Genomic DNA, 27,340 nt, shown 5'->3' with positions numbered 1-27,340 from the left:
ATGAAAGACCAGATGAAAAATTAGCTTGTAGGAACAGAAAGATTCCTGCAGGAAATCTCTACTTAGCCAATTGCTCTCAGTTATTTTAATCGAGTTTTAACGCAGCTGAATGTTTTCGGTCGTAGTAACAGAGATATAATTTCTCGTCAGCGAGTTTTTGCGTTTGGTTCCCGTTCGGTTACCCGTTCGGTTACCCGGACTGAAATTTGTTTTTCATGTATATCTGTAACGATGGGGTATCGAGCGATTATCGAGCGATAGTGATTGCAGCAGTTTGTTTTCAGTCCGTTGAAAGGTATCTTTTGAGTGGTCTCCAGGGGAGTCTCACACATGTGTGCGAGGGATACGCGCAAACAATGCGCGTTTTCAGAGATTTTCCGGCCGAGCGTTGCAACTATCGCAATTGGCAATTGGCGAGTGGTTTTTACGCATCGAATGTATCCGAAATGCATCGAATGTACCCGAAATCAAGTGCGCGAAATTTTTCTGACACTTTCTCCGCGGAGGCAGATGCAACGGGGGAGTTCAGTAGTCACATTGCAATCCCCCAAAGATAGCTACTAAAGGTAAATTCATCGATTGCTCTAAGGTTTACAATAAAGTGCGATTCGTACTTCTCTTCTCGCGCGCGTGCGTTTTGAATCCCGACACTTCCGATAAGCGTTGTTTCCTCGCTTAATTATGGCCTTCGCTCATTTCCAATCGCTTGTGTATATAGTTAATGCGTTAACGTATAATAATATAAAAACACCAAACTTTTCTCTTCACTCATGGAGTATTGAGCAATTATAGTGATTGTGGCAGTTTGTTCTTAGTTCGTGGAAGATATATTTTTGAGACCCCGTATTGAATCGAGCAAAACGACTGTGGCGAATGGCAGTGAGCGAGTGTTGGTTTTGTGCATTCGATGCATCCGGGCGCTTAATTTTTTCGACATTTTCTTCACGAAGCGTGATGTATTGGATAAGAGGCGAGCAAGGGATAGCTTTGAACGCGCTGTTCAGTGCGACCCGTAGCCTAAGTAAAAGTGAAATTTTATTAAAATATATTGAAATAATCGAATATTAATTATAATTATAAATTATATTATTATTAATTTATAATTACAATTATAAATATCTAATAAGTTATCTAATAAGTTACGATTTGTAATCAGGGAGCACAACAATCTGTATAAGCTATCTATAAACTAAGATGATCAAGAGTCCCATTTTTTGGAGGATTGTCCTGAATTTTTTCGAAAGCTATTCGAGTCGCCGATTTGTCTCCGATTCGGCCAAACCTGTCGCGGTTTATCCCGGTTCGGAGGATTTTTAAGATATTTTTGACAAAGAAAGACGTATATTCGCGTCCACCTTAGTCGAAAGCAGGGGGAAGGGTGGGCGGCCGACTGAAACTGATCGAGGTAAAATTCGACGAGTGTCGGCGAGAGAATAGGAGAGACAGGCCTCGTGTCTCTACACGGCTCGGTCTCGGCTTGTGACCAGCGAAATGCAACAATTTGACGTAGCACTCGCGTTTAGCAGAGTACGGAACAGCGTCGTCTTTGTCGAGGATGAATGCCGGCCGCTATTTGACGCGCGTCGCGCTGAACTACGGCGCGATTCCGCCGCGATACCGACGCGATACCGTTGCACGGCGGCGAGTAAAATGGGAAAAAAGGAACAAATTGATAAGATATAACATTTTGCAGCTTTGCCACACTCTTACGTGCGCATATATACACACTTAATTTCTCCCCGACGCATGCGAGCGGTCAATTAGAAACTCGTCGCGACGAGCCTGTCCGGCCGACGGCGAGCTCGTTTTTCGCGTTAGAACCGATCGACCGAGCCACCCTGGTCTCGAAAGTGTAAACGAGTCCGAACGACCCCGTCCCCGAGCGGCGCGATCTATCTATCTTCGCGATGCGATCGCGAAACCGCCGCGGATCATGCCAATGCGACGGCATGCAAAACGACTGCAACCTTGCTTGCGTTATGTACGTACGTATGTGCGAACGGTGTGTTGTCTACGTCTGGCACGGAACTCCGGCCGCCGTTGATACGCTATCGATAGGATCGAACACGCTCGCGCGCGCATATTACGCGCGTTGTTTTTATAATGAGCGTCACTATGACTGATGCACTTTTTATTTATGGCGAGAGGCAAGAAAGGTGGGAGAAAAATTGAAAGATACTCCGTGTAGAAATTTACTAAGATCTTCAGACCCAGTAACGTAGATTCCAATTAGAATGTCGAAATTTCTCTCGAAATTAATTATTTCACTCTTCATGATATCTCAATTGGGAATTCCATTCTTATCTCAAGAAAATATAGATATAGAAAATTTTCTAGAATCTAATTGAGATCTATTATAATAATACGATTTCCCGAACAAACGAAGTTGCGATTCGAGAAATTCAAAGATAGAGAAGAAGTTGCGAAGAAAGAGTGGAAGGAAGACAGAAAATAACAAGAAAATTATTAATGCTTTCATAATTATGATTTATTTAATTATATCATAATTATGAGAAATATGTTTTTTTTAAATATAGACTGTTTCATGATCATTCTTCCAACTGTTAATTGTAAATAATTATAATAATTTTGAATATTTAACATGATATTAAAGGCATCTATTTAAAGTAAACAAAAATATATATATCACTTATATTATTTTTCCTTCAAATAAAATCGAAAAAGGAAAATTTTGGGAATATGTTTGGTAGAGAAAATGGAATCTGATTGAGTTTTTCACCTAGCATCGCATTTTTTAAATATTATACTTCTAATCTCTGAATCTTTATAGATTTTTCAATCCATCGTTTTTTTGAGAAATCAGAATGGATTCAAATTAAATCTCAGAAAAAATTTTTTTGCGGCACGTAAAGTGCAAAATCTCGTATTTGCGCTGAGCCGAGAAAAATAGGCGGTCTCGTTTTGCAATTGTCTTTTTTTGTGGAAGAAAAAGGAGAAAAGAAACAAAAGAGATGAAATAAGTCACGAATATAAAGGGCAAACATAAAAGTGTCATATTTAAAGCATGTCAAAACGTTTGTCCCCTCTTTGAACGGAGCGATCGAAAAACGAGAATTTTCGGAGCACCGTGCTTGCTTCAAGGGTGACAAAAATTACTTTCATCTGCCGGGAAATACATTTCTAATATGTCGGTTTCGATGGAGATAGTTTCGCCGGTGGGTTTTGCGCGGGTGTAAAACGCGCGACTGCACTTCGGCCGAGAAAAATGCGGCGATGTAAATGTCGACCGAGTACGTATGAGAATAACGTTTTTGCGGCGCAGAAATCTATTGTTTGCCCCGAACAACGGAACTATCGCGTTATAAAAAAGAGGAAAAGAGGAAAAAAAAATAAAAGATAAAAAGAGGAAGGAAAAAAAAGAGAAAGGGTGGTGGTGCTGCGTGTGTGCGGGCGCGAGTTAAAGCCGCGGGGAAGAGAGGGAGTATGTTCTCCATCGTGTATGGTTAATTATCGCGCGACATTAAACGTAATTGAGTTCGTCGCTAGAAACTTTCGCGCAATTTGAAATTCAAACAATGGAAAATCCAACGTATAAGCGTACGCGGTTAATTGTGCCGTTTTGCGTGATATACACAAGTATCGTTAATTATCATTTCCGCGGCTGAACTGTGAAATTTCTCTCCCGTCGCCGCGAAAGCCGAGAAAAAGCTCGCAACGCGACTGACGCACCGCGCGCACTGCGAAGGGCGAAATGATCCCGTGCGATATTTTCAGGCGCGCCTTTAGCGCGCGCATTAGCCCGCGCGGGACTTTCTTTTTGCTCTTCGAGTGGGTGGAAAACGATAAATTTTCGCAGACCGGACGTTTAACGGTGCGCGCCCGTGTGTTTACGCTCGCGGCGGCGGCGTTAGGATATAATGACATGCAAAGAAGAGAAAGAGTCTCGCGTAAACCATAATAATAGCCGCGCGCGACACACATCGGTCGACTTGTAATCGGACGAGCGTCAAGCGCGCCGAAGGCAGCCTGCTATTACGAATTATTACCGCCGTCTCCTGCGTATGAGAGCTTTTCTACAGGTGCACTCTCGCTTCTGTTTCGGCCGTCGTCTGTTTCGCCTCGCGTTCCACGACTGTCGTATCGACAGTCTGAATTAAGTAGACCTAGTTTAACGATTCGTTTCCCTCTCTTACAGCGAGATCTTGCCCGTGATACTAACGGAGAAGGAAATTCGCTCCATCCTCGAACGGTCGTGTTTCACGTGGCGCAAGCGGTCGCGTTGGCGCACCATGTGCGTCACCGTACTTTCGATGGTAATGGGTTTGTTCCTCTTTTCGACTGAGACTACAGAGAGAAAAAATACCGAAGAAAAAACAAATATCTAATCGCAAAGTATTAAGTGTATATCTGCTTGCATTAATATCAAATGTTTTTCAAGAAAATATACATTTTCTCAAAACCTTAGCTTCTCATGACAGCAATTGTTTATTATGTTCAAAGAAAAGAAGAATTAGGTTTAAATAAATAGAATTGGGAAAATAACTCTATAGTTTCAGTTAGATCAAGCATTTTTTCCTTCTCAGCGAGTGCATCGCGTGCGTTGATTGACCAATTTTCTTTCGTTAATATCTCGAAATTTAGTAGTTTAAAAAATGGTAACAATTTCTCTGTTCAATTTAACAAGTTCTATATGTACACGACCGATCGGGCACTTAAATTCAGGCACTCTGTACTGTTAATTTAGCCAAGCAAGGTGCACCAGTTTGCGGGAAATATACGACACTTTGGGTTATTCGATCGTGCCAGCACTTGGCTCACAAGTACGGAAAACCAAATGGGGCATGTTGTCGATGTATTTTTTTAGTATTTATCTTAAGAGGAATAGTGGGTATGTGCAAAATCGCGAAATAGTACTTATAAATACTTTTTTTTAAGTTTTATTAAAATCAGAATAATAAGTTAAAAAATATAAGAAAGACTGATCTGTAGTAGCGAGGTAAATGTTAAAGATCGCTCGAATTGATTTTTATCGAAGATATCACGCTCCCCAGATGACACGCGTCATCCGCGCGCTTATTCCAGACTTCACTAAACTTAGCCCCGACCGGCACATCGGTACGATAAATGACGAAGTCGGCGAATGGATCTCTGTCAGCATTCGTTCGCGGTAGGAATATCGTCCGATCGTTAGCGTCTGAAATTTATTTCACGACAAGAATATTGACTTCGCTCATACGACGGCGACTTTCTCGCTCATTCACGAGTTCGACTTTACGAGAAACATGACTACAGGGAGAGGAGCGAGAGGTTTTCGTCGTGAAGGCTTCTCTTGAAACTATCGACTTTCATCATTCGTTATTTCCGGCGAACGAATGCATCGCACTACGTTGTAAAAGTAACCGTGAACGTCCCCCGACCAAGAAATATCGCTCCTTCGAGCGGTACCGAGAGCTCAGGCAGCACCAAGTAACGCGGCTGTTAGGCCTCGATTCTCGTTCTCGAACTGTCGCTGATACACGACCCTCTCGATCGACTCCGGCAGAACACGATGACCCACTCGGAACGACGAGAGCCGAGCCCGAAAGCAACCCACGCGAACAACACCCACCCCCGTCCCTGCCGAACTTCCATTCCTTCTCTTGGAGCGTTCGTTGCCGCTTAAGTACCTACCGTTGCGGACGTTTAAGTCGACTGGCTCTATATACACGCGCCGGGAACGCACCTGAATAATGTTCGAAGACGACGGGGGTTGACGTTTGTCGTGGCGGTGCCTAGCGTGCGCGGTTAACCCTCTTCCCTCTCGACCTCTGTCCTCCGTCCTAACGGGGTGTTCGTCTCTCCCCCGTGCCCTCTCCCTGTGCCTGTCGTTGCCTCCTGTTGCCTGAGCCCCTCTACCCCTGACCCAGCGAGACTCATAATTGTCCGAGGAGGCATATCGCGGGCAGAATAAGGAGGCAGGCAGCGGGGGAGGATGGAGGACACCGGAGACACGAAAGTGGTTATGCGCATTCTTGCTCGGCGGAAAGCCACCCAAGAGAGGAAGGCGGTTGCGAGCGATGGAAGGAAGCGAAGTGACGCGGGGGCGATAAGGGGCCAGGAACGGGGATGAAGTAGCAAAGAGCGAGAGAGAGAGAGGGGTTAGATGGTCGTCCCCCTGTGCCTCACGGCTGAATACTTGAATATTGATTAAGCATGCACATCGCGATTACCGGGAGCAGGTAAAAGCGCTCTTGCCGAGCCCGCGGTCTGCGTGTCTGCGGATATTTATGTGAAGCGGTGCTTCGACAACGGGGTGCCCACCCCGCAACCTCCGCGAATTCTTTCTCTCTCTGCCGCCCCGAACGCCTGTCTCTCGCCTTGTCAGCTGCCGGCCCCCTGTCGTCTCCGAGGGATAAAAAAGGCCTGCCAGAAGACATGAGCTAACCGTTTTCATGAGACGAGAGACGCGGATGCGCGTGGAGCGTGCACGGTTGTTTGATTTACGATCGGGTCCTCGTAGGATTATGTTGTTCGATCGCGCGGGCTCGCTGGCCTACTTCCCGGTCGCCGCCGGTCAACGATTAACGGGACAGCCGTTTCTCAATTCGCTCCTGCTTCTTCGTTCTCCTCTTCTTTCTCTTTTTTCGTCGCGTAGGCGGCAGTCACGAGGGCGGAGGTAGTAATTCGTGCGTGAGTCGAATCGGACAAGCCTCACAGATGGATTTTCGTGATTATTACGATGTGAGACAGTCGATGAGTATTAGGCACTTATAAGACACTCATGAAACCCTTACAGATACCGCTTAGATAGTTCTCTGTGATTATCACGACGTGAGACAATCGATGATGAGAGCTTCGCACAATTAATTTATGAGGCAAAAATAATCTGTTGAATTAATCATTAGATTTACACTATATTTGAATGCTTTTTCAACCTTTTGGTAAGCTAATTGACAGTTAAATTTCTGTTTAATTTGAAGGAAACATAAAGACAGACATATGATTTAATTGTTTGTTTTCGTATCAAGAAGTCGGAAAAATCGATCCACAATAATGTAAATTCTTATATCGATGCAGTAAGAAATTCGCTCACAGTCACTTTCAGACTTTCACATCACATTTCACATACTATTCTGAGCAAAGTTTGGATTCATTTTTTTCGTATTTCTATTTCGTCATTCTATGTAATAAATACGAGTGTCATATGAGCCACTCATATGGGATGTAACCTTTACAAATCGACTAGTGTGTGACGTTACTGCCAAATTTATATACATCTGTCTGTCTGGATTGTTTCGTTGCGCGGATGATGTTCTATCGTCGTCGACGACGACGACGTTTTGCTGACGATCGCCGTGGAATAAGATAGGGAGATAGAGAGATGTAAACGTGAGGTGAGATAGAGGGAGAGATAGCTAGACATAAGAGAGATGCAAGCAGGGAGAGAGGGAGGGGACCATCGCGATTAGGTGGACAGACGATACTTCTGTTTGAGTTAGTCGAGAGTAAGATTCTCGGTCGTTAAGTGACTCGGACGGAGACAGACGTATTCGTCGCGCTCGTAGTTGCCCCCGACGCCCTCGAGCACGGCATTTCACAAGTCGTGATTGTGAATTGTTCATTTTGAATGGGGGATAATTGCGAAATCGCGATAATGACGAAAAATACAAATTTCACAAGCGTAGAATTTGGCAGGGCGCGTCGCGCTTCGCCGTACGTACGAACGCGTTGTTCCGCCGACTCGTTACGCCGCACATTGTACAAATCGCGCGGATAATTAGCCCGCCGCTCCAAATTTTTCCGCTATTACGCAGAATATCGTTATGAAAGATTCATCGGTAACCTACCGTCCTCGCATTGGACATATTCTCCCCGATAGAAATGTTTGCAGTTTGTGTAGACATCCGTCCAGTTAATTATCTAGTACTTAATGTATTCTCATTTGTTGTAAAAATACTGCGTAGGAACTGGACTGGATACAATGATTAAAGTAGCTTACTGTATAATATGTGGAACGATTTTCCTTCCAAGTATCAGTATTATCAATTCAGTTTTATATTGTATGCATATTATAATGTCTGCGTCGTGAATAACTATAAAAGATATTTACTAATATATTGTTAGAAGAAAAAGCTTACAATCGCGTGAACAATGAATGAACGTGTAGAAAAGCATAGAGCAAGGAAAGGGAAGTTGGAAGAAACAAGGTATCTAACAACATTAAGTCCTGCGACAGAGATGACAACTGAAATTAGGAACACAAAGACAAATGGGATATATGTTAATAATATAGAATTTCACTGCGACGAGAACACAGACTATTCTGATGCCAATAATATAAATGAAAACTGTCATGACAATTCAGATTCAAAACTCGACGGAATGATACAATTACAAGAATTGATAAAAAGACATGTGTCGTTTGATAGTTGTGGGCGATGTCACGTGAAAGGCGAGAAATACCTTGAATTGAAATTTTAGTTTTATGTTAAACCTTGAATTCAACGCAGTAGGAGTTACGTTGATTTCCCCACCAATTTACAATTTGTAATCTTACTGTTTTTTTTTATAATCTTACTATTATTTGGCGTTCGATAACATCATCGACTTACCTTTTGTCTCGGTGAGAGATGTCCCTCGATTTATTTTACGAAAAGAAAGAAGACACAAACACATGCACTGAGAGAAAAATATAGTTGCTTTCGGCGTCAACTATATTTTTTTATGATTTTAACCAAGAAAATAATTAGAAGAATCATTTTCCAATAACACTTACTAAAACAATGGTTTTTTTTATCTATTTTTGTGGTTAAAATCACAAAAGAGTATAGTTGATGCCGAAAGTAACTATTTTTCTCTCAGTGTGAACGCGTGGCATTACATTGCACAGGTCACAACATATTACAGCTGTTGGTCGAATACGGCATAAATCGCGATTATTCCGCGTTTTTCGCAATTTTCTGGGGAAAGACGCGCGGGGATATAATTCACGAGCCGATACTACTGAGCTAATTTGCCCCGGCCGAACGCGCGCAGCTGTCTAATTAAACCGGCTCTCGCGCAACAAAGCGTACGTGTGGTCGCAACCGGGCGGGCTTTGCACACCGGCCGGCTTCCGATGCTTCCACGTTGTTGACCACGATCGTCCTCCACTCGAAGTGGCGGAGGCTGCGTAAAAAAGGCCGGAGGACGCGGGATCGCGCGGCGGGAGGCAGGAAAAAAGCCCTCGAGCTTTGAATATTCAGTAGCTACGTCCTGGTCGCGCGGCTTCCCCGTCCGACCTTATTTTTCCGCGGCGAGAAAATCGCAACTTCCGCCGCTACTTAGAAAGAAAGGGAGAGAGAGAGAGAAGAAGGAAGAAGCTGAAGGAGCCAGCGATTCTCGCCTACGTCTCTCGCGCTCGCCAAGCAGAAGAGACACGTCGCCGGAAATTTGCAGCTGCTCGCGCGACGGAGGGATTAAAATTAGCTGAATTAGCCGGGAGTGTCTTCGCGGATCGCGCTGCTGATAAACCGTCGATCTCGATCAGCCAAGTTTCGACGGACGGGGTGGAAATGCACTGGGAGGAATGATGACGCGCGTATCGATTTCCCGGGTCGGTAGAACAGATTGCTGGTCTGTACCATCTACGAGGTCTTCTGCCTGATAAACTAGCGATCGTAGGTAAAATACAGGATGTCCCAAGATAACGGGAACCGTGCGATATGAATGCGCAACGGTCGGTAAATCGCGGCTCCGAGAGATCGAGTCGCGAGGTCGATTCTTTGCGTTTTCTGCTCGAGAATTTGCAATATACACGGAACAAATCTCAATTTGTATATTTGAAAAATTGATGAAACGATACCTCCGTTACCGCTTGCGAGAACATCTGTCTGAACGCGTTCGGCCGCGTCGAAACTCGATTGAAATAACAATTGAGACAACAAACTGAACAGAAATCTCTCCTGCAGGAGAGATCTTTCTATTCCCACAGCCGAGCTTTCCCTTGGTCTTCGAGCAACGAAAAATTCAGTTTTACGAAGTGACTTTTTCTTCCGCGCGTACGTTTAACACGTGTGATTTTATTTGAAATCGATACGCGAGGGTAGCTCGTCGCGCAAATTTGCTCACGTTATATTATTTGCAATGCTGCGGTCTTCTGAAGCACAACATCAACATTCTAGTGAAGTTTTTCACTTGAAATTTCACGACGCTACAGAAAACACAATTTCGTTAGTGTAATTTTCCGTTGACTTGCAAGAATAGGGACTAGATGAAAAACTCGGTTGCAGAAACAGAAAGATTTCTGGTTTCTGCTTAGTCAATTGTTTTCTGTTATTGCAACCAAGCTTTAATGCAGCTGAGTATTCGGACAAATGTCCACGGTTGCGGTCATATCATTCTCACGTCGCTGAATTTCCATCTGAGTGTTATTCAGTTGCGCGAAGTGAGATTTTTTTTAAGGGTTAAGTTAAGAAGATCATTAAAGCATCACTTACCGGGATAGTGACAGTCGTGCTCGTCGCTACCGTCTTGACAATCCTCGACGAAGTTGCATCGTTGCTGTTCCAATATGCATCTGTTGACGTCGCACGCGAATTCGCCGGCGCCGCAGCCTGTGAAACATCGACGTTACGTTACGTTACCGGTAATCTCGTATCGCTGCGTTTACGACTATCGCTGTACGAAGTTGCGAGATGCAGTTACAGAGAGTACAGTCGCGAATGGTAGAGATGACGGAACATGCGGAGCTATAGACAATTAGCACCGTCATTTCGACGGTGTTTTGACATAAGAAGCATTAACGACTCATTCTCATTAAAGCCCTTCGCGAGTACTCGCGCAGTAGGCTGGCCTTGTTTGATGAAGCAAAAAGCGAGAGATTCAATGTTCGCACGATTCTTGCGTTATACGTCGAAATAAAAAGATATATCTTATAAAGACACTTGTAAAGACACTTGTAATCGACTCAGCAAATTTACAAGATGCCCCTATTTTATTGCTGTCACAATCAATAAATAGCTATAAATAGCGAAAAATTAACAGAAACGATGAGAAAAACTTGGTTAAAACCTGAGTTGTGTGTCACACTAATTTTGTAGTTACTTGTTGACTTTAGCAACAAAAGAAAGAGAGTGTTCGGAACATTTACAAATTTGCTGAATCGATCGCAAGTGTTGTTTCATGGATGTTTTTTTACTTTAACGTATAAGGCAAGAACAATGGGCGTGCGATTTCTCGTCATCAAAGACAGCCGACGCGAATAGTCAAGGACCCTAACACGTATCACATGCACCGATATAACAAAGTTTACCAACTACGATCGTATATTTACATATTTATACAAGATGCGTGGAACGTGTAATTAGAAAAAACGCGTTTGCTCGTAACTATGTACACATGCGACATTGATTGCGCATAAAGGGTCGGATCTCGCGTAATAAAGAAGCGTGAGATATATCTAGTAGTAGTCAGCGAGAGAGAAAGATACATTTAACGTGCATGTTTCGCCGCAGAAGGACCGCGTTCGTCGTTTCGACGAGTACAATGCCCCATTCATTCGACTCGCGGCTCTTCCAGGCTCTCGGTACTTAAGTCATGATAAATTAGAGACTCGCGGGGATTCTTTTTTCTTTAAAAAGAAGAAAATATAAGGAATGACGCTAAACTAACGGTCACCCTGTATTTGACTGTTCGTACTGGGATCCTAGCAATATGCTTGGAAAATAACACCGAATCTGTTTGCAAAAACTAATCGTCAAATTCGCACCGGAGCACGTCGAGAGTCAAATTTCTCGCTACAGAACGAACTTGGCGGCATGCATGGCTCCTCGTAAGAAAAACAACTTCAAATCACGTTCCGTGGGCATTGGACTTAAAATATGCGCCAACGATTATTGGCTGGTTATTCATAGTCGACTCATTTGCACCGGGAACGAATATATCGGTTCATTTCACTTAGTCATTATCACGAAAATGGATATGTCGCACGCAGTCGAAGCGCGCTTGACACAGTTCGTGCCAAAATCATGTGCTTTTATTTGTTTGGTTATATTCGTATGGTGCAGGTCCGTTATGTTTGTCAAGTAAAGTAGAAGACAGAATTATTCAACTTTGGAGAATTAATAATTTTCACGAATAAGATAAACAACGTCGACTCGGTATTTTTTTAGACATTTAACGAGAAAGGACGATGGAGAAAGGAATGGGCTGATATTTTCCTAAAGAATGTAACGTCAGCTGTACGTATAATATTTAACGTCGTTTAATATGTGCTTCATTTTGCAGTGTTTCCCCAGTTTCCAGCGAACAAAAGTTATAAAAGCGAGCTATGACACAAATAATTAAGTAATTCAGATAAAATTGTCACTAATTAAATTATTATTAAAAGTGATTATTTCGACCCCTGAGACAAAAAAACGTAAGATTACGTATATAATTTACGTTACATTTTTCAGGCAAAAAGCCGCTCATTTTACTCATCGTCCTTTTTTATTTTCTTCTTAATAACCAAATTTTTTACGAGTATTTAAAGAAATAGCACAATACTTTTTACGCCAACCTAATACTTGACGTCGATCTAAAGAGAAAGAATTTAGCGACCAGAATATATTTTTCAAAAGTAAAAGAGATACCACGAATATGACATATTTCTGGCGAATATGGCGTATTTCTGAAAATTTCCAACGATCCAAATGAGTTGATCGATCGAAGACACTGATCGATGGTCGAGGACGCCGAGGATTGATATCGCAAGTTCATTCGGTCGCGAGAAAGCGGCATTTACGGCGCTCGTCGAAACGACAAGTTACGCTCGTCCTTCCGTGTCGCCGACCTCCTGTCGTGCATTGAGCCTGATCCTCGACGAGGATCCGTCCGGCTCGACCTGTACCTGGGTGCGGGCAGTCGACCTCGTCACCGCCGTCATCGCAATCCGGAATACCGTCGCACTCCTGCACCGAACAGATGTAACGGCTGCCGTCGGCGCAGCGTACCGTGTCGTCGGCGCGACACTTGCTCACGGTTGGCCTCAGCGTGGATTCGTGGATCGAATCCTCGTCCTCACCCTCGTCGTCACCCTTGATGTCGTCCGGCATCTCCGTCGGCAGATCCGAGGTCGTATCTACGTGTCGCGTGTATCAGCATGGATGTTGGCCGACGACCTCGCGTTAGCGCGAGGAGACGCAAATTGAACGCGCGGCTTCTGTTTCTTCGATCGCGGTGATGTTAATTCCGCGTGCGTGGCCCCTCGTGACAAGCTCGAGGGAAACAGCGCGGAGTTACTGTCCACGAGTACGTGGTAACGAAACAGGGAGATGTGCAATACGATGTGCAGTTCGACATGCTCCAGAGGTGCATTCGAATTCGGGCACTCGGGTGTTACATTGTAAACTAGCGCGGGTAGGATCGTGATTGGCATGCGGCACAAGGTTGATTGCAGCAATTTTACAGCGTACGAAGAATGTCACGGCGTGCACTGAGAAAAGAATTCCGTTGTCGAAACGAAAATTTGGTACTACGATTTGGCTAAAGTGGGATGGACCAAATTTTTAGCTGCAGCCACAAAATTTATCGCCATTTGTGTTTCGCTTTTTCAAATTTATATATACTTGACACAAGTGAAAAAACATGTATAATGCCAATTAAATAGTACGTACCAAATATTTTAGTTTGCAACGCTAAAATAATTTTTTCAGTGTACCGTGTGTGTCTGTACACGCGGGTCATATCGCGACCTGGAGAAGCCGGAATAAAAAAAGAAAATTTGACAGAAGTATACTAAAAGAGTACACGGGGAGAATATATTCTGACTCTTTTTTTTATACCTTTTAATTTTTATATTACTCTTTTATATTTACTTTTTGTATTAATTCTTTTCTTGATTTTATCATGTTTTTTAATGAAAATAGAAGTAGATAGAGTAAATAGAGTATTTCTCGCTGAGAAACTGGCAAACTTTTAATAGCAGACTTTACACTGAAAAAACATTTCGTTGTCGAGACGAAAATTTGGCGCACCAAGTAAAAATTTATTATTCTCTGATTTATTATTAACCGTCTTTGTTTCGTATAAGATAAAAATATCAACTGCCGGACACGGACAATTCTGGACATTCTGATTGTTTTGGTCTTTATATGCAAATATTTCAACTTTCAATAGAATGTATATATAATACTCAATATTTGTACATATACATATTTCATCATATATTAAAAGTTTAAATATTTATATTAAAAAAGACTAAAACAATGAAAATGTCCATTAATCAGAGTAGAATGCCGATTCTCAAAATTTTCGGGTAATTTCACTACAAAATTTTCCCCGTGTATGGGTAAGAAGCATTCGATGCCCAATGTCGCGTGAGATTTCTTGAAGAGGTGAAAAGGGTCGTGTTGTGGCGGTGCCAGGTCGCCCGCGTACTTACCTTCAATCGTCTTTACATCCCCCGGGCAGTTGTCCTCGTCCGAACCGTCGTCGCATTGCAACACGCCGTCGCAGCGCGATTCTAACGGCACGCATGCACCGCTCTTGCACATTAACTCGGCCGATTGATCGCATTCCGGTTGTGTGTCTTTCTCGCCGGCTGCGTCCGGGTGTCGCGTGCATTCGTTGGTTGTTTCGTCGGGAATGGATCGCGTAAGCGAGTCGTGCGATGCCGATCGGTGTTGTTCGGGGGAGGTGAAAAACAAAAGAGGGTACAAATTAATAAGAACGTAAGAGATAATCGAGGGAGGAGAGGCCGTGACGTGCTGGAGAAACGGAGAAAATGCGAGAACGGGTCGGTGAACTAATGAAACTCCAACGAAAGCCACATAGATTGAATGAAGGATAATCGGACAACATAGAAAGTCGCGAATTCGGCATGACGATTGCATTCTCGGTGCATTCCCGTGCATACACCTACTCATTCTAATGTTCCGGCGAGCATGTCTATAAGTCACGTGCCTTCGGCGAAATGATCGATTTTACCGTCTGACGCTAAATATATCATCTCCCGCCGCGATTGTTGCGCGTGAATTTTTCACGCGCTCGCGCCACGTCGTTAATCAATTTTGACAGTTGAGAGAACTCGACAGTTCGATATTCCGCGGGTCTTTTCCTACTCCGTGTATTCAAACTTTCCCGCAACGGCGCGGCGGAAAACCGTCGCGGAAAACCGAGCGAATTACGAAGTTTAGCTTCGAAACCTCCGACGTGAAATCGATCATTTCCAGTCGTTAGGCGATGGCCGCCGCCAATGGAGATACCTTGGAATATCCTGAAGGTGAATCCCTCAGGACCTACTTGGATGTTGCCCAAGGAATGATACTGCTCGAGCTGTTGCTCGAGGACGTCGCGCACTTTGTGCTCGTCCGTGAACGTCGAGCCGATGTCGAGGGTGACCTGGGACGTGAAAGCGTCGGACGTCGGTCTGGAAATGAAAGCACAGTAGTGTCGGTCGTTAGACAAGTCGCGGGGATGGCGACACGGGTAAATCGTACTTACGATATCTTGACGACGTTCGCGAAATAATTGTAATTCGGAATGTGATTATTATACAAGTTCTCGAGGGCCTTGGTGAGATTGCTGCTCAGGATTCGGTACTCGGGGCTGTTCCTGTCGGAGTACTCTCGCCTGTAGGGTTCGCCGACCGTCAAGGTGACTCGATAGAATCCTGCGAGGAAACAGTCGTTAGGGTTAGATCGACCGATGGATTTCGCGGAGAAGGATGATCGCGAAAACGACCGTCAGTTATATGAAAAACACACACAGGACGAGAAATTCCGCTATTATTTTTGGAGACCGCTCTTAACGTCTCTTCCGAGAGGAAGAGTCTTTTTGTTGTTGCGAGAGTGAAAGCTTTGCCGGACGTGTGGCATAATATGATCTCGTGTGCCGTGAGAAAGTGTGTCTTCATCATGAGAACATACTCTCTTAAAGTGAATCAGTAAAAACGTTTCTGATTGAATCAGTAGGACGACTCATTCACCGATGATCGATGAATATACACTGATTTTCAATGAAAATACTTTCACTTTGCTGCTTCGTCCCATTTCTCATTAATTTTGACTAGTTGAAGTAAGATTTTATTGCAAAATCTCTGATAAATGAATTGGTTGTACGTAATTGTACTAAATCTAAGTTTCTGCGTTTATGACGACGGAATTGCATTTTAATTGCACTCTGTCTGTGTTTGTACGAAGTGTAATAATAAAGGAGATAGCCGCTACTATTAGCTAATTCAGCGATATTTTGATTGCAGTGTTATATTTATAATTAAATTACCAGTTATAGTATTTCAGCGAAGAACACACTTAGAGATTATACTTTAGAGAATAATTAATTTTGAAGATAGTCACGGTAAAATCCTTTTCTCGGTCCTTATCGGACCGAAAATACTCTGCATCGCGTTCAAGTAGTACATCTTAAAATAAAGTCGTCAATCTTTTCATTGTTATTTTCGGGATATCTCAGAGAATTACCGTCATCATCAGAATTTACACCTGCGGTAGACAAATCGTTACGACATTACGCTATTCTTGTTTTCATTGTTTGTCATCATTTGTCGAATTAGCGAACCAAGAGAGCAAGGATTGTGGCGTACAATAAAACGCAAGCAGTAAATCTTGGCAGTAAACAGACTGGCTGACTATAGTTGATGATTCTTCTTACGACTCAAGAATAATCGACTAGTAAACTTTCCTACTGTTTAAGTCTTACTATCTACGTTCTTTTGTGTGCCATTCGCTTCAACGCGGATTGTCTTTAACCTGTTCCGATTAAGGTTCCTTGTACTTCGCCGCGACTATATTGGATTTGTGACGTCAGAAGCCAGGAATGACACGCTGACGAAAGTTGCGTGCCATTTCTAAATAAAGATAAATATGGACGAAAGAGCACTTGAGATTGCTTGAGTACACTTGTAAAATTGTCCGAAAGATATCCATTCCTGATAAATAAATAGTCGTGTAATAAATGGTGAAATGAAGCATGCAGACAAAACTTATTTTATCATTTCACCATTTATTATATGACTATTTATTGATCATCAAGGGAAAGAGATACCTTTCGGACAGTTTTAAGTGTGCTCAAACAATCTCAAATGCTCTGTATTTAATGTCCATATTTATCTTATAATAATTAAATGTCCATATTTATCTTTGCTCAGAAATGGCACGCAATTTTCGTCAGCATGACATCCGTCGTTTCTGACGTCACAGATCGGCAAGGTACCAAGGAACCTTAACGCGTGCAAACGGCAGGGTCGGATACTTACTCGCAGGACCGACAGTGCGATGGTTGTCCGTGTTAACACGGTTGTCCTGGTCCGTTTCGGACGCGCTGCCTTCGATATCTCCCGAGCCGGCCAAGTCCTCGTCGTCGCTGTTCCCATATGTCACCGGTATCCTACGACTTTCCGCAACGTCTTCGACTTCGTTATTGTGCTGCAAAAACATGCAATATATACAGTTGGCGTGACGAGTCTCGTGTCGTGAGGTGATCTCATAAACGGGAGGAACTCAAGAGAACACGCGTTATGCGCAAAACTACGCGAACGTGATTTAAATGAGAAACATTCGCACGTAATCGAATTACGAGCGACATGATAGCGGGTGAGAAAGAGGTCACACAGTGGCGAGAAGTTTTCAAGGTTTGAGCTTTATACCTCGTTGTCTTCGTCGTTGTCGTCGTCGTTGCCGTTGTTGAGAGTCAATCTCTCGATGACGCCGTTTTCGACACTCGACGCTTTCACCTGAGAGACTGTACGGTTTCCATCCTGAGTGTTGACGAAGACCGAGTCGTCGATATTTTGCTCCTGATCCTGATTTAGATTCTGATCTTGGTGTACTGTCTGCTCTTGATCTGTCGGAAAAATCGGTCATTTTAGAGAGCATATGCACTTTTTCCGACGGCTTTAGCGCAGCTGGAACACGAACTTTTGGTGAATATTATGCTGACAGCTTGAGATTTTACATTAAAAATTTTGTTTTTGTTACATATTGAGCAATGCTCCTATTTATTTTTGCACGCACTTTCATTGCGTAAAAGCTTTTGTAATTCTGCATAACCAACACGACGTAAACTTTGCAGGAAAATGTTAGTACTCTGTAAAGTTTTCAGCATCCTCTTAAGTATTTTGTTTCCATCAAGTGTAACAAAGTCAAACTCGACTCAGAAATCGAACCGAACTTTTTCATCGAACCCCATAAAAATACCTGGTGGCGTTTGCGTCGTGGTTGTAGTTGTTGAGCTGCTTTGCGGCTCGAAAAAGTTCCAAAATCCTCTCTTTATCCTGTGGAAAAATGACTGGTCCTGTTGCGTTTCGATCAACGGCGCCTGGGCCGGAAGTTGCTTGCCATCTGGGTCGAAAATCAGGTCATCGTCCTGAAAGAACAAAGTAAAATTGTATTGGAATCTTTAAGAAACATATATGATAGCTGTTTCCTTTACAGTTATACACTTTTGTTGATATTATTTGCAGCCTATAATTCGCAAAGTAACTCCCGTTCAAAGATTATAGAGTCAAAAGTCATGTGAGAAAAGGTCGGCTCAAGCCAACAGGCAGACGTATGTGATAGATAAAGTGTAATCGTATCAGTAGCGCGTTAAGCGAATCGCTATTTAACCTTTGGGAATACTTCAGAGCGACACAATCACTGATTAGGGAATATTTTGAGCTGTCTTAAATCCAAATGGGTGAAAGAAATGATTTTTCTTTAAATATCATAAAGCAATGGATCGAGATAGATGAAATCTTATTCACTGTCGTAAAATACGTAAAAAAATATGAACATTAGTGTCTCTCTCTCTATCGTACAATTATCAATTATTGCTTATGTCTTATTTCTCTCAATGTGTGCATACACTGAGAAAAAATGTTTGGTAATTATAATTGCACAGATAAATAATTGCTATAAACTATATATTCGAGAAAATCATATTTTTTATTAAATTCTATCATAATGTTAGCGATAATAATCTTATTTACATGTTACTGCCACTATTTTCATGTTAAAATAAGCGAAACATATAATCGAGGCCAAAATAATTGCAATTTCTGTTAGATCAGCCATCTTTTTTCTCTCTCAGTGTATGCGAGAGCATAGTACTGATGAAGAGGTTAATCGGGGACGCTCCGATCCGCGTAATCGGTTATAAGAATCCGCCCGAGCGTTTTATCACGGAACTCACTCGCGAGCTCGACCCTCCGGATCTTTTTACGAGGCGTAAAACTCGAGGTTTCTCGCTCTCTTCGCGAATCTCTCGAGTAGCGATCTCGAGGACAGCCGCCGCATTCGTTACGGTATTCGCGATGACGAATGCACGTATCGCTGCTACTTCATCGGTCGGGAACCCGCCGTCGTGCCAGATGAGCACATGTGTCGCCGCAGCGGCGGCGAGGGGGCGAAAGTATATGTACACACACACATACACACACACACACACACACGTGAGAACTATCGGCTGGGGGAGGTGTGTATCGCCGAGTATCCTCACGCGTCGCTCATAAAGAACCAATTCTCACCTAAACACACGATATAAATTCAGGATCGTCGCGCCATTCCGCCGGTGCGGAGCAGCGCGTCGTGATTCCGCAAGAAACCGCCGCGCGACCGGCAAACTGGCCAGGATTCGAGCGCGCGCGCGCGCGCGCGGGTCAATGACGTCGCTCGTGCGGGATGAAAATGGGGAACCGTCGTCGAAGACGGCGAAGAGAGCACCGTGGCTGGGTATATAAGCCAGAGGAGCCAACCGGAATAACGTATCGTTATGGGCGAATACCTGACGAGCTTGAGAGAGCTACGTAGCCCGCCCGCCCGGTTATGCAAGCGCGCGCGCGCGCGTGCGTATCGCGGTTACGGCACAAGTATGAATAATACAGCGGGGGGCCGCGAGATTGTGCGTGCGTGCGTTCGTGTAGCGCCTCTTGCGAAAATAAAGGCGTATGCAACTCGACGATGACGACGACGATGGCCGATTAAGCGACTGCATCACGAGTGGATTCTTTCGCGTTCCGCAAGAAGAAATACCGACCGGTCTCCTTCTCTGCGACTCTTTGTGCGCCCTTCGCATCTCGTCAAGGATAACTTAACCCTTTAAGGCGCATAATTCATGAAACATTGTAGTAACTTTTTTTAAATGAAATATTGCGAAAAACATTCTAAATAGCACATTTATAAGGTTTCAACTGCCTGATCCTAAGTAGTCTCTATTGGTACCAGTGATACTTAAAGGGTTAAGGGGAGGTTCTAGTTTAGACAGCCAAAAACAGAAGATTTTCACGATTCTTTTTTCAAAGAAATAAACAAAGATAGCAAATGTGAGCCAAATTATTTATCATTGTCTTGACTGTAGAAGTTATTTTTTTTTTTAGAAAAAAAATCGAGATTTTGTCATCCAGAGTTTTTGTGCTAAGCGCGACGTTGCTGAACTTACGCAATAGCTGGAAAAATTATGATCAGAAAATTTAAAGACTGAAATTTACTGAAGGAAATTTATTGAAATTTAATGAACCTAAATTCTTTGAAAAATTCCCAGCATTAGTATTTTTCCTGGGACACTAAAGGAAAAAGAGAAAGAGAGGAAAAATAACTTTCAACTTAGAGAGGTGCGACAATTTTATTAAATTTCGACTTTTTGCATATAACAAAGATTCACCTCCCGGCGAATTTGATACAGCTTTTAGATTTTCTCGTCTCATCCTTTCCTGGTATCTTTATTCATTTCTTTGAAGAAAAAAAAAAGGAATTTCTTATTTTTTCCATCTGGCTATCCGAGCTAGAATCTGCCCGTAATCAGATTGGAAATTGATGCGGCGCCAGGATGGAATTTCCGATCCTCGAAATTTCGCGATCGGTTTCTTGAATTTTTCTCTTCTCTTTCGTATGAGAGGCGGATTCGTTCGAATTCCACCTTGAGCGGGAAAAATGTAATTTCTCGAACACACAATTTCATATCTTGTGCCATGTCTCTTTAAAAGAGAATTACATTTGAAGAGAAAAGATTTGCATGCACCCACGTACACACATACACACACATACACGCGCACATATAGACACACGCATGTCTTTTCGATTCTGTTTAATCGGACGATTTTCGCGAGCCGGTTTCGCGTGTCTTGTTTCGCGTCGCGCAAAGTGCAGCGCGCTGCAGCACGTGACCGGAAACGTCGGCGTGTCTTTTTTCCCCTCTCTCCTTCTTTTTTCTCTCATTTTCTCTCTCTTTCTCTCTCTTTCTCTTGTACTCTCCCTCTCTTCCTTCACGAGGCGGGAGTGCTCGTGCACCGGTAATGAAGCTTAAATCGCGCCAGACGAGACGTATTATTACGGTGGCGTATTTACACGCGCCGGCGCGTATTTACACGGGGCGACGTTTAAGGATTCGCGTGCAGCGGAATCATCCGACACTCGCTGGCTGCACGCGCACGCATCACCTTCGCGCGTATGCATCCGTCGTGCTCGTGGTCGTCGCATGCCGTCGAAATGCAAGCGAACGCACAGAGTACAACACACGTATGCCTTATATAACCCCGAGCTCTCGCGTTTTAACGAGGGTAACGACACCGCGGGAGCGTTCATTAATCCGCCTTCGAGACAAACCGTTTGCAGTCGCAACTGCTGCACCCATTGCAGCAGCCAGTGTACGCACGACGCGGCCTGGCTTTTTCTTCCTCGATGTGATGTCGGTTGCCCGTCGACGATGTTGATCGATCGGAAAAACGCGCTGCAAGAAAAACAGGCACGCAGGTCACGCGTGAGACGCGCCCGACGTCGTCGCTGTTAATTCGTTAATTCCGTGTTAATTATTCTTTTCCTTTTTTCCAATCACGGTCGGCGATGTGTGAGTAGTGATCGGATAGATCTGTTCCAAGATGCGTTTCGTGCGCAAAGGTGGTAATAACACGATAATCGCGGGCGACGAAAGTAGCGACGACGCCCTGCGCGCCTGTTGTTTCGAAATTGCGGAAGTCCGGACTTAGCGGGATCGCAGATAAAACGGACTGCGAGAGAGACCATTTTAGATCGCGATAACGACCGTGATGCGCGGCACATCCTGCCAGAAAACAGCCGCTACATTGTTCGCACACACGCGGTTTTATTAGGGACAATTTAACGATTCGGTCTGCATCTAAATTGTCCTTTTAAACGACTCCCGCAGCATTGCGCGCGCGATATCGTTATCGACTCTACAGCGGTATAGATTTCATAAGTCGAAACGAGTGCATCAGGAAAGCCGAGATATTTTTCCACCAGAAAATATTAACGATTTCGGTAGAAATCGACAAATTAAAGTATCAAAAAGTTATGTAATAAATAAATAAATAAATATATATATACATATACATATATATATATATGTATATATGTATATGTATATATATATATATATATGTATATATGTGTATATATATATATGTGTATATATATATATATATATGTGTATATATGTATATGTAAATATTTATATATATATATACACATACACACACACACATACGTATATACATATATATATATATATATATATATATATATGTGTGTGTGTGTGTGTGGTATATATACATACACACATATACACACACACGCGCGCGCGCGCGTGTGTGATGATAAATATATGAGAAAGAAAAGTGTCGCGAGGTCGAAGATGAGTCATTTTATATTATAAACATTTAATATTACCGTGTACCGCGTTGGAACATGAATAATATCGAGAATCTTAAAATTCTGGATAAAATCTATTACTCATTGTTCTGAATAATTAATTCTGGAACATTGGATATATCACACTCACGCTATTGTTAAAACGTTCGTTGTTCCTATACAGTGAAATAGGCTCGGGGTATTATAAGGTAAAAAACTTCTATCTTCCCTCTACAAGTGCCCAGACTACGCAGCCCCATCTGCTCAACATATAGGAAGAAACGCCATTGAAATCAGTCTTGATATTAAAATTCTTCACGTTAAAACGATATATTCTTTTTAAAATCATTGTTCCATATTCTATTCAGTCTTTTTGCAAAATTAATTTTTTCTTTATAAAGTATAATTTTTATAAAATGTAATCAATCATAATTAGCAATATAGGCGTATTCTTGAGATTTTGGTACTCAAAAAATTAAAAAAATATGTTAAAAATTATCCATGCTAAAACGCCCTGGTGTTGTAAATTCCATGAACCACAGGCAATTTTCTAGCAGGTACAAGGTACAACAATCAGTTTTAACTGTGACATTTCACTTGGACAAAGTAAAATGCTAAATGTACAACAAAGTATTTTTTTAGTGTAACATTTGCTTAAATACAGTGAATTTTTTCGTGTGTATATAATTCCAAATTCTTTATCATCTCACATTGTTTTATCTTGACTTTTCCGAGGCTGTGCAATGTTCTACATATTCCGCTTCACTCCGCCTTTTGATGTCTATAAGTTTCGAGGATCTCGCTGTCGATAGACGCGCTCGCTACTTCGTAGCGCGATGTTTCGCGAACGCTAACGAGAGTTCGTCGATAACAAGAATATAAATCCGTAGGCGATAGGTTGGCCGTCATAATGGAGCACCCCTTCGGGAAAGACGGGGGTGGGGTTGGGAAAAATAGAGGATCTGACCGGCGCCATCGGAGGCGTCCGCGAAGACGCGCGACTTTGTTATTCCGGGCAAGTTTTACACGGGATTCCGCAGCTAAGTCCACTCTATGATCCTTTCACGGCAACTACGTGCTCATACTTCGACAAAACACCACCCCTATAGTCCGAAATCCTTAAAATGCATGGGAAATACGTGTCGGCGCAGGTTAAGTAGCCGTAGGAAATTCGTCCTGCGTCGAGCACAAGACCATCGCGGGGGAAGGACAGAGGGGGTTGCGAACTTCGGAGGACTTTGGCGGGGGAGGGTCGACAAAGTTGTCGAAGGCACGACGGAGACGTAAGACGCGTTCTCGGTCAACCCTTCTGTTCGCCTTCCTCCTCTTCCTCCTCCTCCTTGTCCTCCTTGTCCTTCTCTTTTCACCTTTCTTTTTTCTCTCGACCCAACCTCGCCTCTCAAAGAATCGAGTGATGCACCCCACCGGTCGAAATGACTCGGCCAAAGTGTACTTTGCGATTACGTAAGGACTTTCGTTGCCGTATTGCCGCGTCGACTCGCAACCGCATATGGAATACGCGGCGCGTCGATGTCTATACAAGGTAATACGCAGGAAGAAACGCAAAAATCGCTAATGACGCTCCGCTTTTCGATGCTACACTCGACTTCTGCGCGAAGACGGTTTAGTCGTGCGGTTATGTAATGCGTTGAGCAAACCGCAGGCTGAAGAAGCGCCTTCACATGCGAATGCAAATTTTTTTTCAGTTCAGAGTCGATTTATCGGAAATACTCGTCGTAAGATCGCTCGCACGCGCGCTGATATTTTGGTGAGGATGTGTTAGCGTAAACTTTTTTTCTCTCTCTCTCTCTTTCTCTGACATCAAAAAATAATTAAATAATTAATGTCACAATTATACAATCATAAAATTCTTGGTTGACCTACGCATAAATCTGATTATGGCAGCAGGATTTGATAGTAAAATACGGAACAATTAATTGTGCGATTGCTGCAACCACAGAGCAATTGCTGAATTACAGTGACGATATATGGTTGCTCCAACCAGAGTGTATCCATAATAAATGTTACCTCAATCAATTTCGGGTTACCAGATCACGCGCAACTGTATTGATGTAGTCGATGTAAAGTAACTGAGTCGTATTGATTATGCACATTAGCATCACACATAAATAACTAGGGCGAAATAACTATATCGTTCACGACTAAATATTACTAGTTATGTGCACCATACCTTTTTTTCCATGTAGCAAATAAAGTTATTACCACTAACACTTTACTCAGACAGCGCAAACCTCTAAAAGACGTCTTAAAGACGTCCGAAATACATTCTATTTTATTTAGACGTCTTTTGCATGTTTTCGAGATGTCTTTAAGATATCCAAAAGTCGTTCTATTTTAATTTGACGTTTTTACATATCCCTAAGATATCTTTGACGTCGAAGTTTATGCTGTTTTAGACATAATATCACTTGAAATGATTCTCCGGAATATAACTCCGCCACTATGCGATTACAGTTACAAATGCCAAACACTTCTTTCTGCGTGTACGTGCCATTGGTTCCCTCACACTGATGCGATTCCAGATTACGCGCGTGTCACCGAACCACCGTATGTAGGCTATCTCGGTTTGCTCACAACCGCGTCAACGTGCGCGCGAGATAACGGACGTACACCTTCTACACGGCGCCTTTGACTAGGTCTCATCAAAAGGCCTTTTTTTTACATAATCGCCACTGATAAGCGCGGAAATGGCGAGCTACTAAAGTGTCGCCGCGCGTGTAGACGCCGATGGCGTCGAGGCTCGACGAAAGTCGAGATCGCCTTCTCGCAGTGCATATTGTTTTTATCTTTCTTCTCATATTTCGTCAATTGCAATTACGTAATGGCACGGTCATGGATCGTTCAAAGCGCGCGAGAATGTCACATGATACCGATTATAGGCCTTATAATTAAAGTTCTTGCAATCTACAGGTCAAAGTGTAGACAGCGCGAGATAAACGACGACCTCTGCGAGTTCGTGAATCTTCAGGCCGAAAATCGAATATCGCTATTGCCATCCGCGAAAGAATAGCTCCAAAAAACACGCAGATGCAAATTCTCTCTCTCCTCCTCTCTCTCGTCCGCGTGCAAATTAAATATTCGCCGCAAATTTCGTCATTCATTATTTTTGCCATTTTAATTTTATCGCGTAAATAGAATGAAATGCGAGATATGTATTATAATGTGATTGTACGAAATATTTATAGCAGCTTGTAATATCTCGACAATGAAACTGAATTATTTCTTGGATAATAATATATCGGGAAAATTTAAGAACTTGCCATAATAATGTCAGCTTAATTATAGAATTCACGATATAAACATATTTGTTATGCAATAACCGAGTGTAATGATATAAGATGATATAATGATAATAATCCCATGTTCATATATATATTAATATGTTCGGTAACGAACATAGTTAATATAACTGGCATAATGTAATAATATGTCATTAACGTGAGCGTTACGAGATGTTGGTTGATCGCTCGTTTTCGCCGAGTCGACTGCACAAATCGCGACACTCATATATAGAATAGTCACGGGTGATTTAGTGGCGTCGGAGCGCCTGTCCAGAGAAAGAAAAGACGTGCTCAAAGGTCAAGATCCAGCACGTCTCGCGGAAGGCAAGTAGGCAGGCAGGCAAGGCAGGCCGCGAGGAACGAAGAAATCCCCCCAATTTGAGGGACTTCTCCGAGGCTTCGACTTAACGAATATATACGTCCGACCTCTCTCACGTCTACGGAGACGCGCGAAAGAAGAGATCGGTGTACGAAGAGCCAGGGACAGAGAGAGAGAGAGAGAGAGAGAGAGAGAGAGAGAGAGGGAGGGGAGGAAAGAAGGGGAAAAAGAGAAAGAGAGAGTCGCTAAGAACGAAGGAGATAGATAGACAGGAGCGAAGAAGAGAGAAAAAGAGTTAGGGTAAGAGAGAAAGAGAGAGAGGTACGACGAAAAAAGGAGAGCAGGACGCTGGCCGATCGTCCTTTGTCTTAAGCCGTGCTATATTAATGCGAAGAACATGTTACATGGAGTGGAATAAGGTGGGGAGAGCGGAAGGGTGAACGGGGAAAAAGGGTGGCATCGTGGCGCGAAAAAGAAGAGCGGCGTCGCGCGGAATACTAAGAAGGGTCACACACGCCCGCCGAATCTACGTTGGGGACGGAAGGCCAGGAGAGAGAGACAGAGAGCGAGAGAGGGTGGACCTCGTTTAACCGCGCCTTTGCATTTTAAAAGCCTCCCGTGGCGGAAACGAGTCCTTCGACCTGGAAGATCGAGCGGCTAAATAGCGCGAAACAACGCGTCACCGGATAATTGCACGGATACGTCAAACGCGTTGACACACACTAATTCCAAACGAAAAAGATACTGTTGTGTTATTGGAGCTGTGGATGGGACACATGTCTCAATCGATCTTTCCTCCAAATATGTCATTCTGATAATGAAACTTGCGATTTGGACGAATTAAGCGCACGTCAAAATCGAGAAAATCTCGCGAGCATCGTTTGGACAAAACGCGAGAGCGCGAACGGTGCGACTTTTTTATACTATATTTTTTTGTACCTTTTATACTTTTTTTACACTTCTTTATCCTTTCCATACTTTTTTATACATATTTTTTTTATCTTTCGCGACGGGAATATTGGCGAATTGACGGACGCGAGTTTCACCAACTCTAATGAACAAATCTCGCACATTCGAATCGATCGTTAAGGGAGTGGATTAAAAGCGAAAAGACGAGGGGAACCGAGTGAAATAGGTATATCGACCGCTCGATAAATGAACAGAGAGAGAGAGAGAGA

General features: G+C 43.1%; 1 protein-coding gene across 29 annotated transcripts in view; it reads right to left on the bottom strand.

The window, feature by feature from the left end:
• Window positions 1-27,340, bottom strand: part of LOC116840670 (basement membrane-specific heparan sulfate proteoglycan core protein-like) — a 240,321-nt gene that overhangs the window by 141,482 nt on the left and 71,499 nt on the right. For 28 of the 29 annotated variants that reach the window (XM_032807672.1, XM_032807673.1, XM_032807675.1 and 25 more), the window contains exons 2-9: window positions 18,117-18,285; window positions 17,567-17,763; window positions 17,177-17,345; window positions 15,406-15,574; window positions 15,168-15,331; window positions 14,345-14,503; window positions 12,812-13,042; window positions 10,419-10,535 (exon numbers count right to left, since the gene is read on the bottom strand). In XM_032807672.1, the coding sequence (XP_032663563.1) occupies window positions 10,419-10,535; window positions 12,812-13,042; window positions 14,345-14,503; window positions 15,168-15,331; window positions 15,406-15,574; window positions 17,177-17,345; window positions 17,567-17,763; window positions 18,117-18,285 (1,375 nt within the window). The remainder of the gene's footprint in view (window positions 1-10,418; window positions 10,536-12,811; window positions 13,043-14,344; window positions 14,504-15,167; window positions 15,332-15,405; window positions 15,575-17,176; window positions 17,346-17,566; window positions 17,764-18,116; window positions 18,286-27,340) is intronic. The other variant, XM_032807681.1, reaches the window with a different exon arrangement.

Source organism: Odontomachus brunneus, unplaced genomic scaffold, assembly GCF_010583005.1.
Source record: "Odontomachus brunneus isolate Ranch 3 - 2012 unplaced genomic scaffold, Obru_v1 Obru_scaffold_011, whole genome shotgun sequence".
NCBI classification, from domain to species: Eukaryota; Metazoa; Arthropoda; class Insecta; order Hymenoptera; family Formicidae; genus Odontomachus; species Odontomachus brunneus.
Note: the sequence above shows the minus strand (reverse complement) of the source record. Positions and strands in the feature narration are given on the sequence as shown.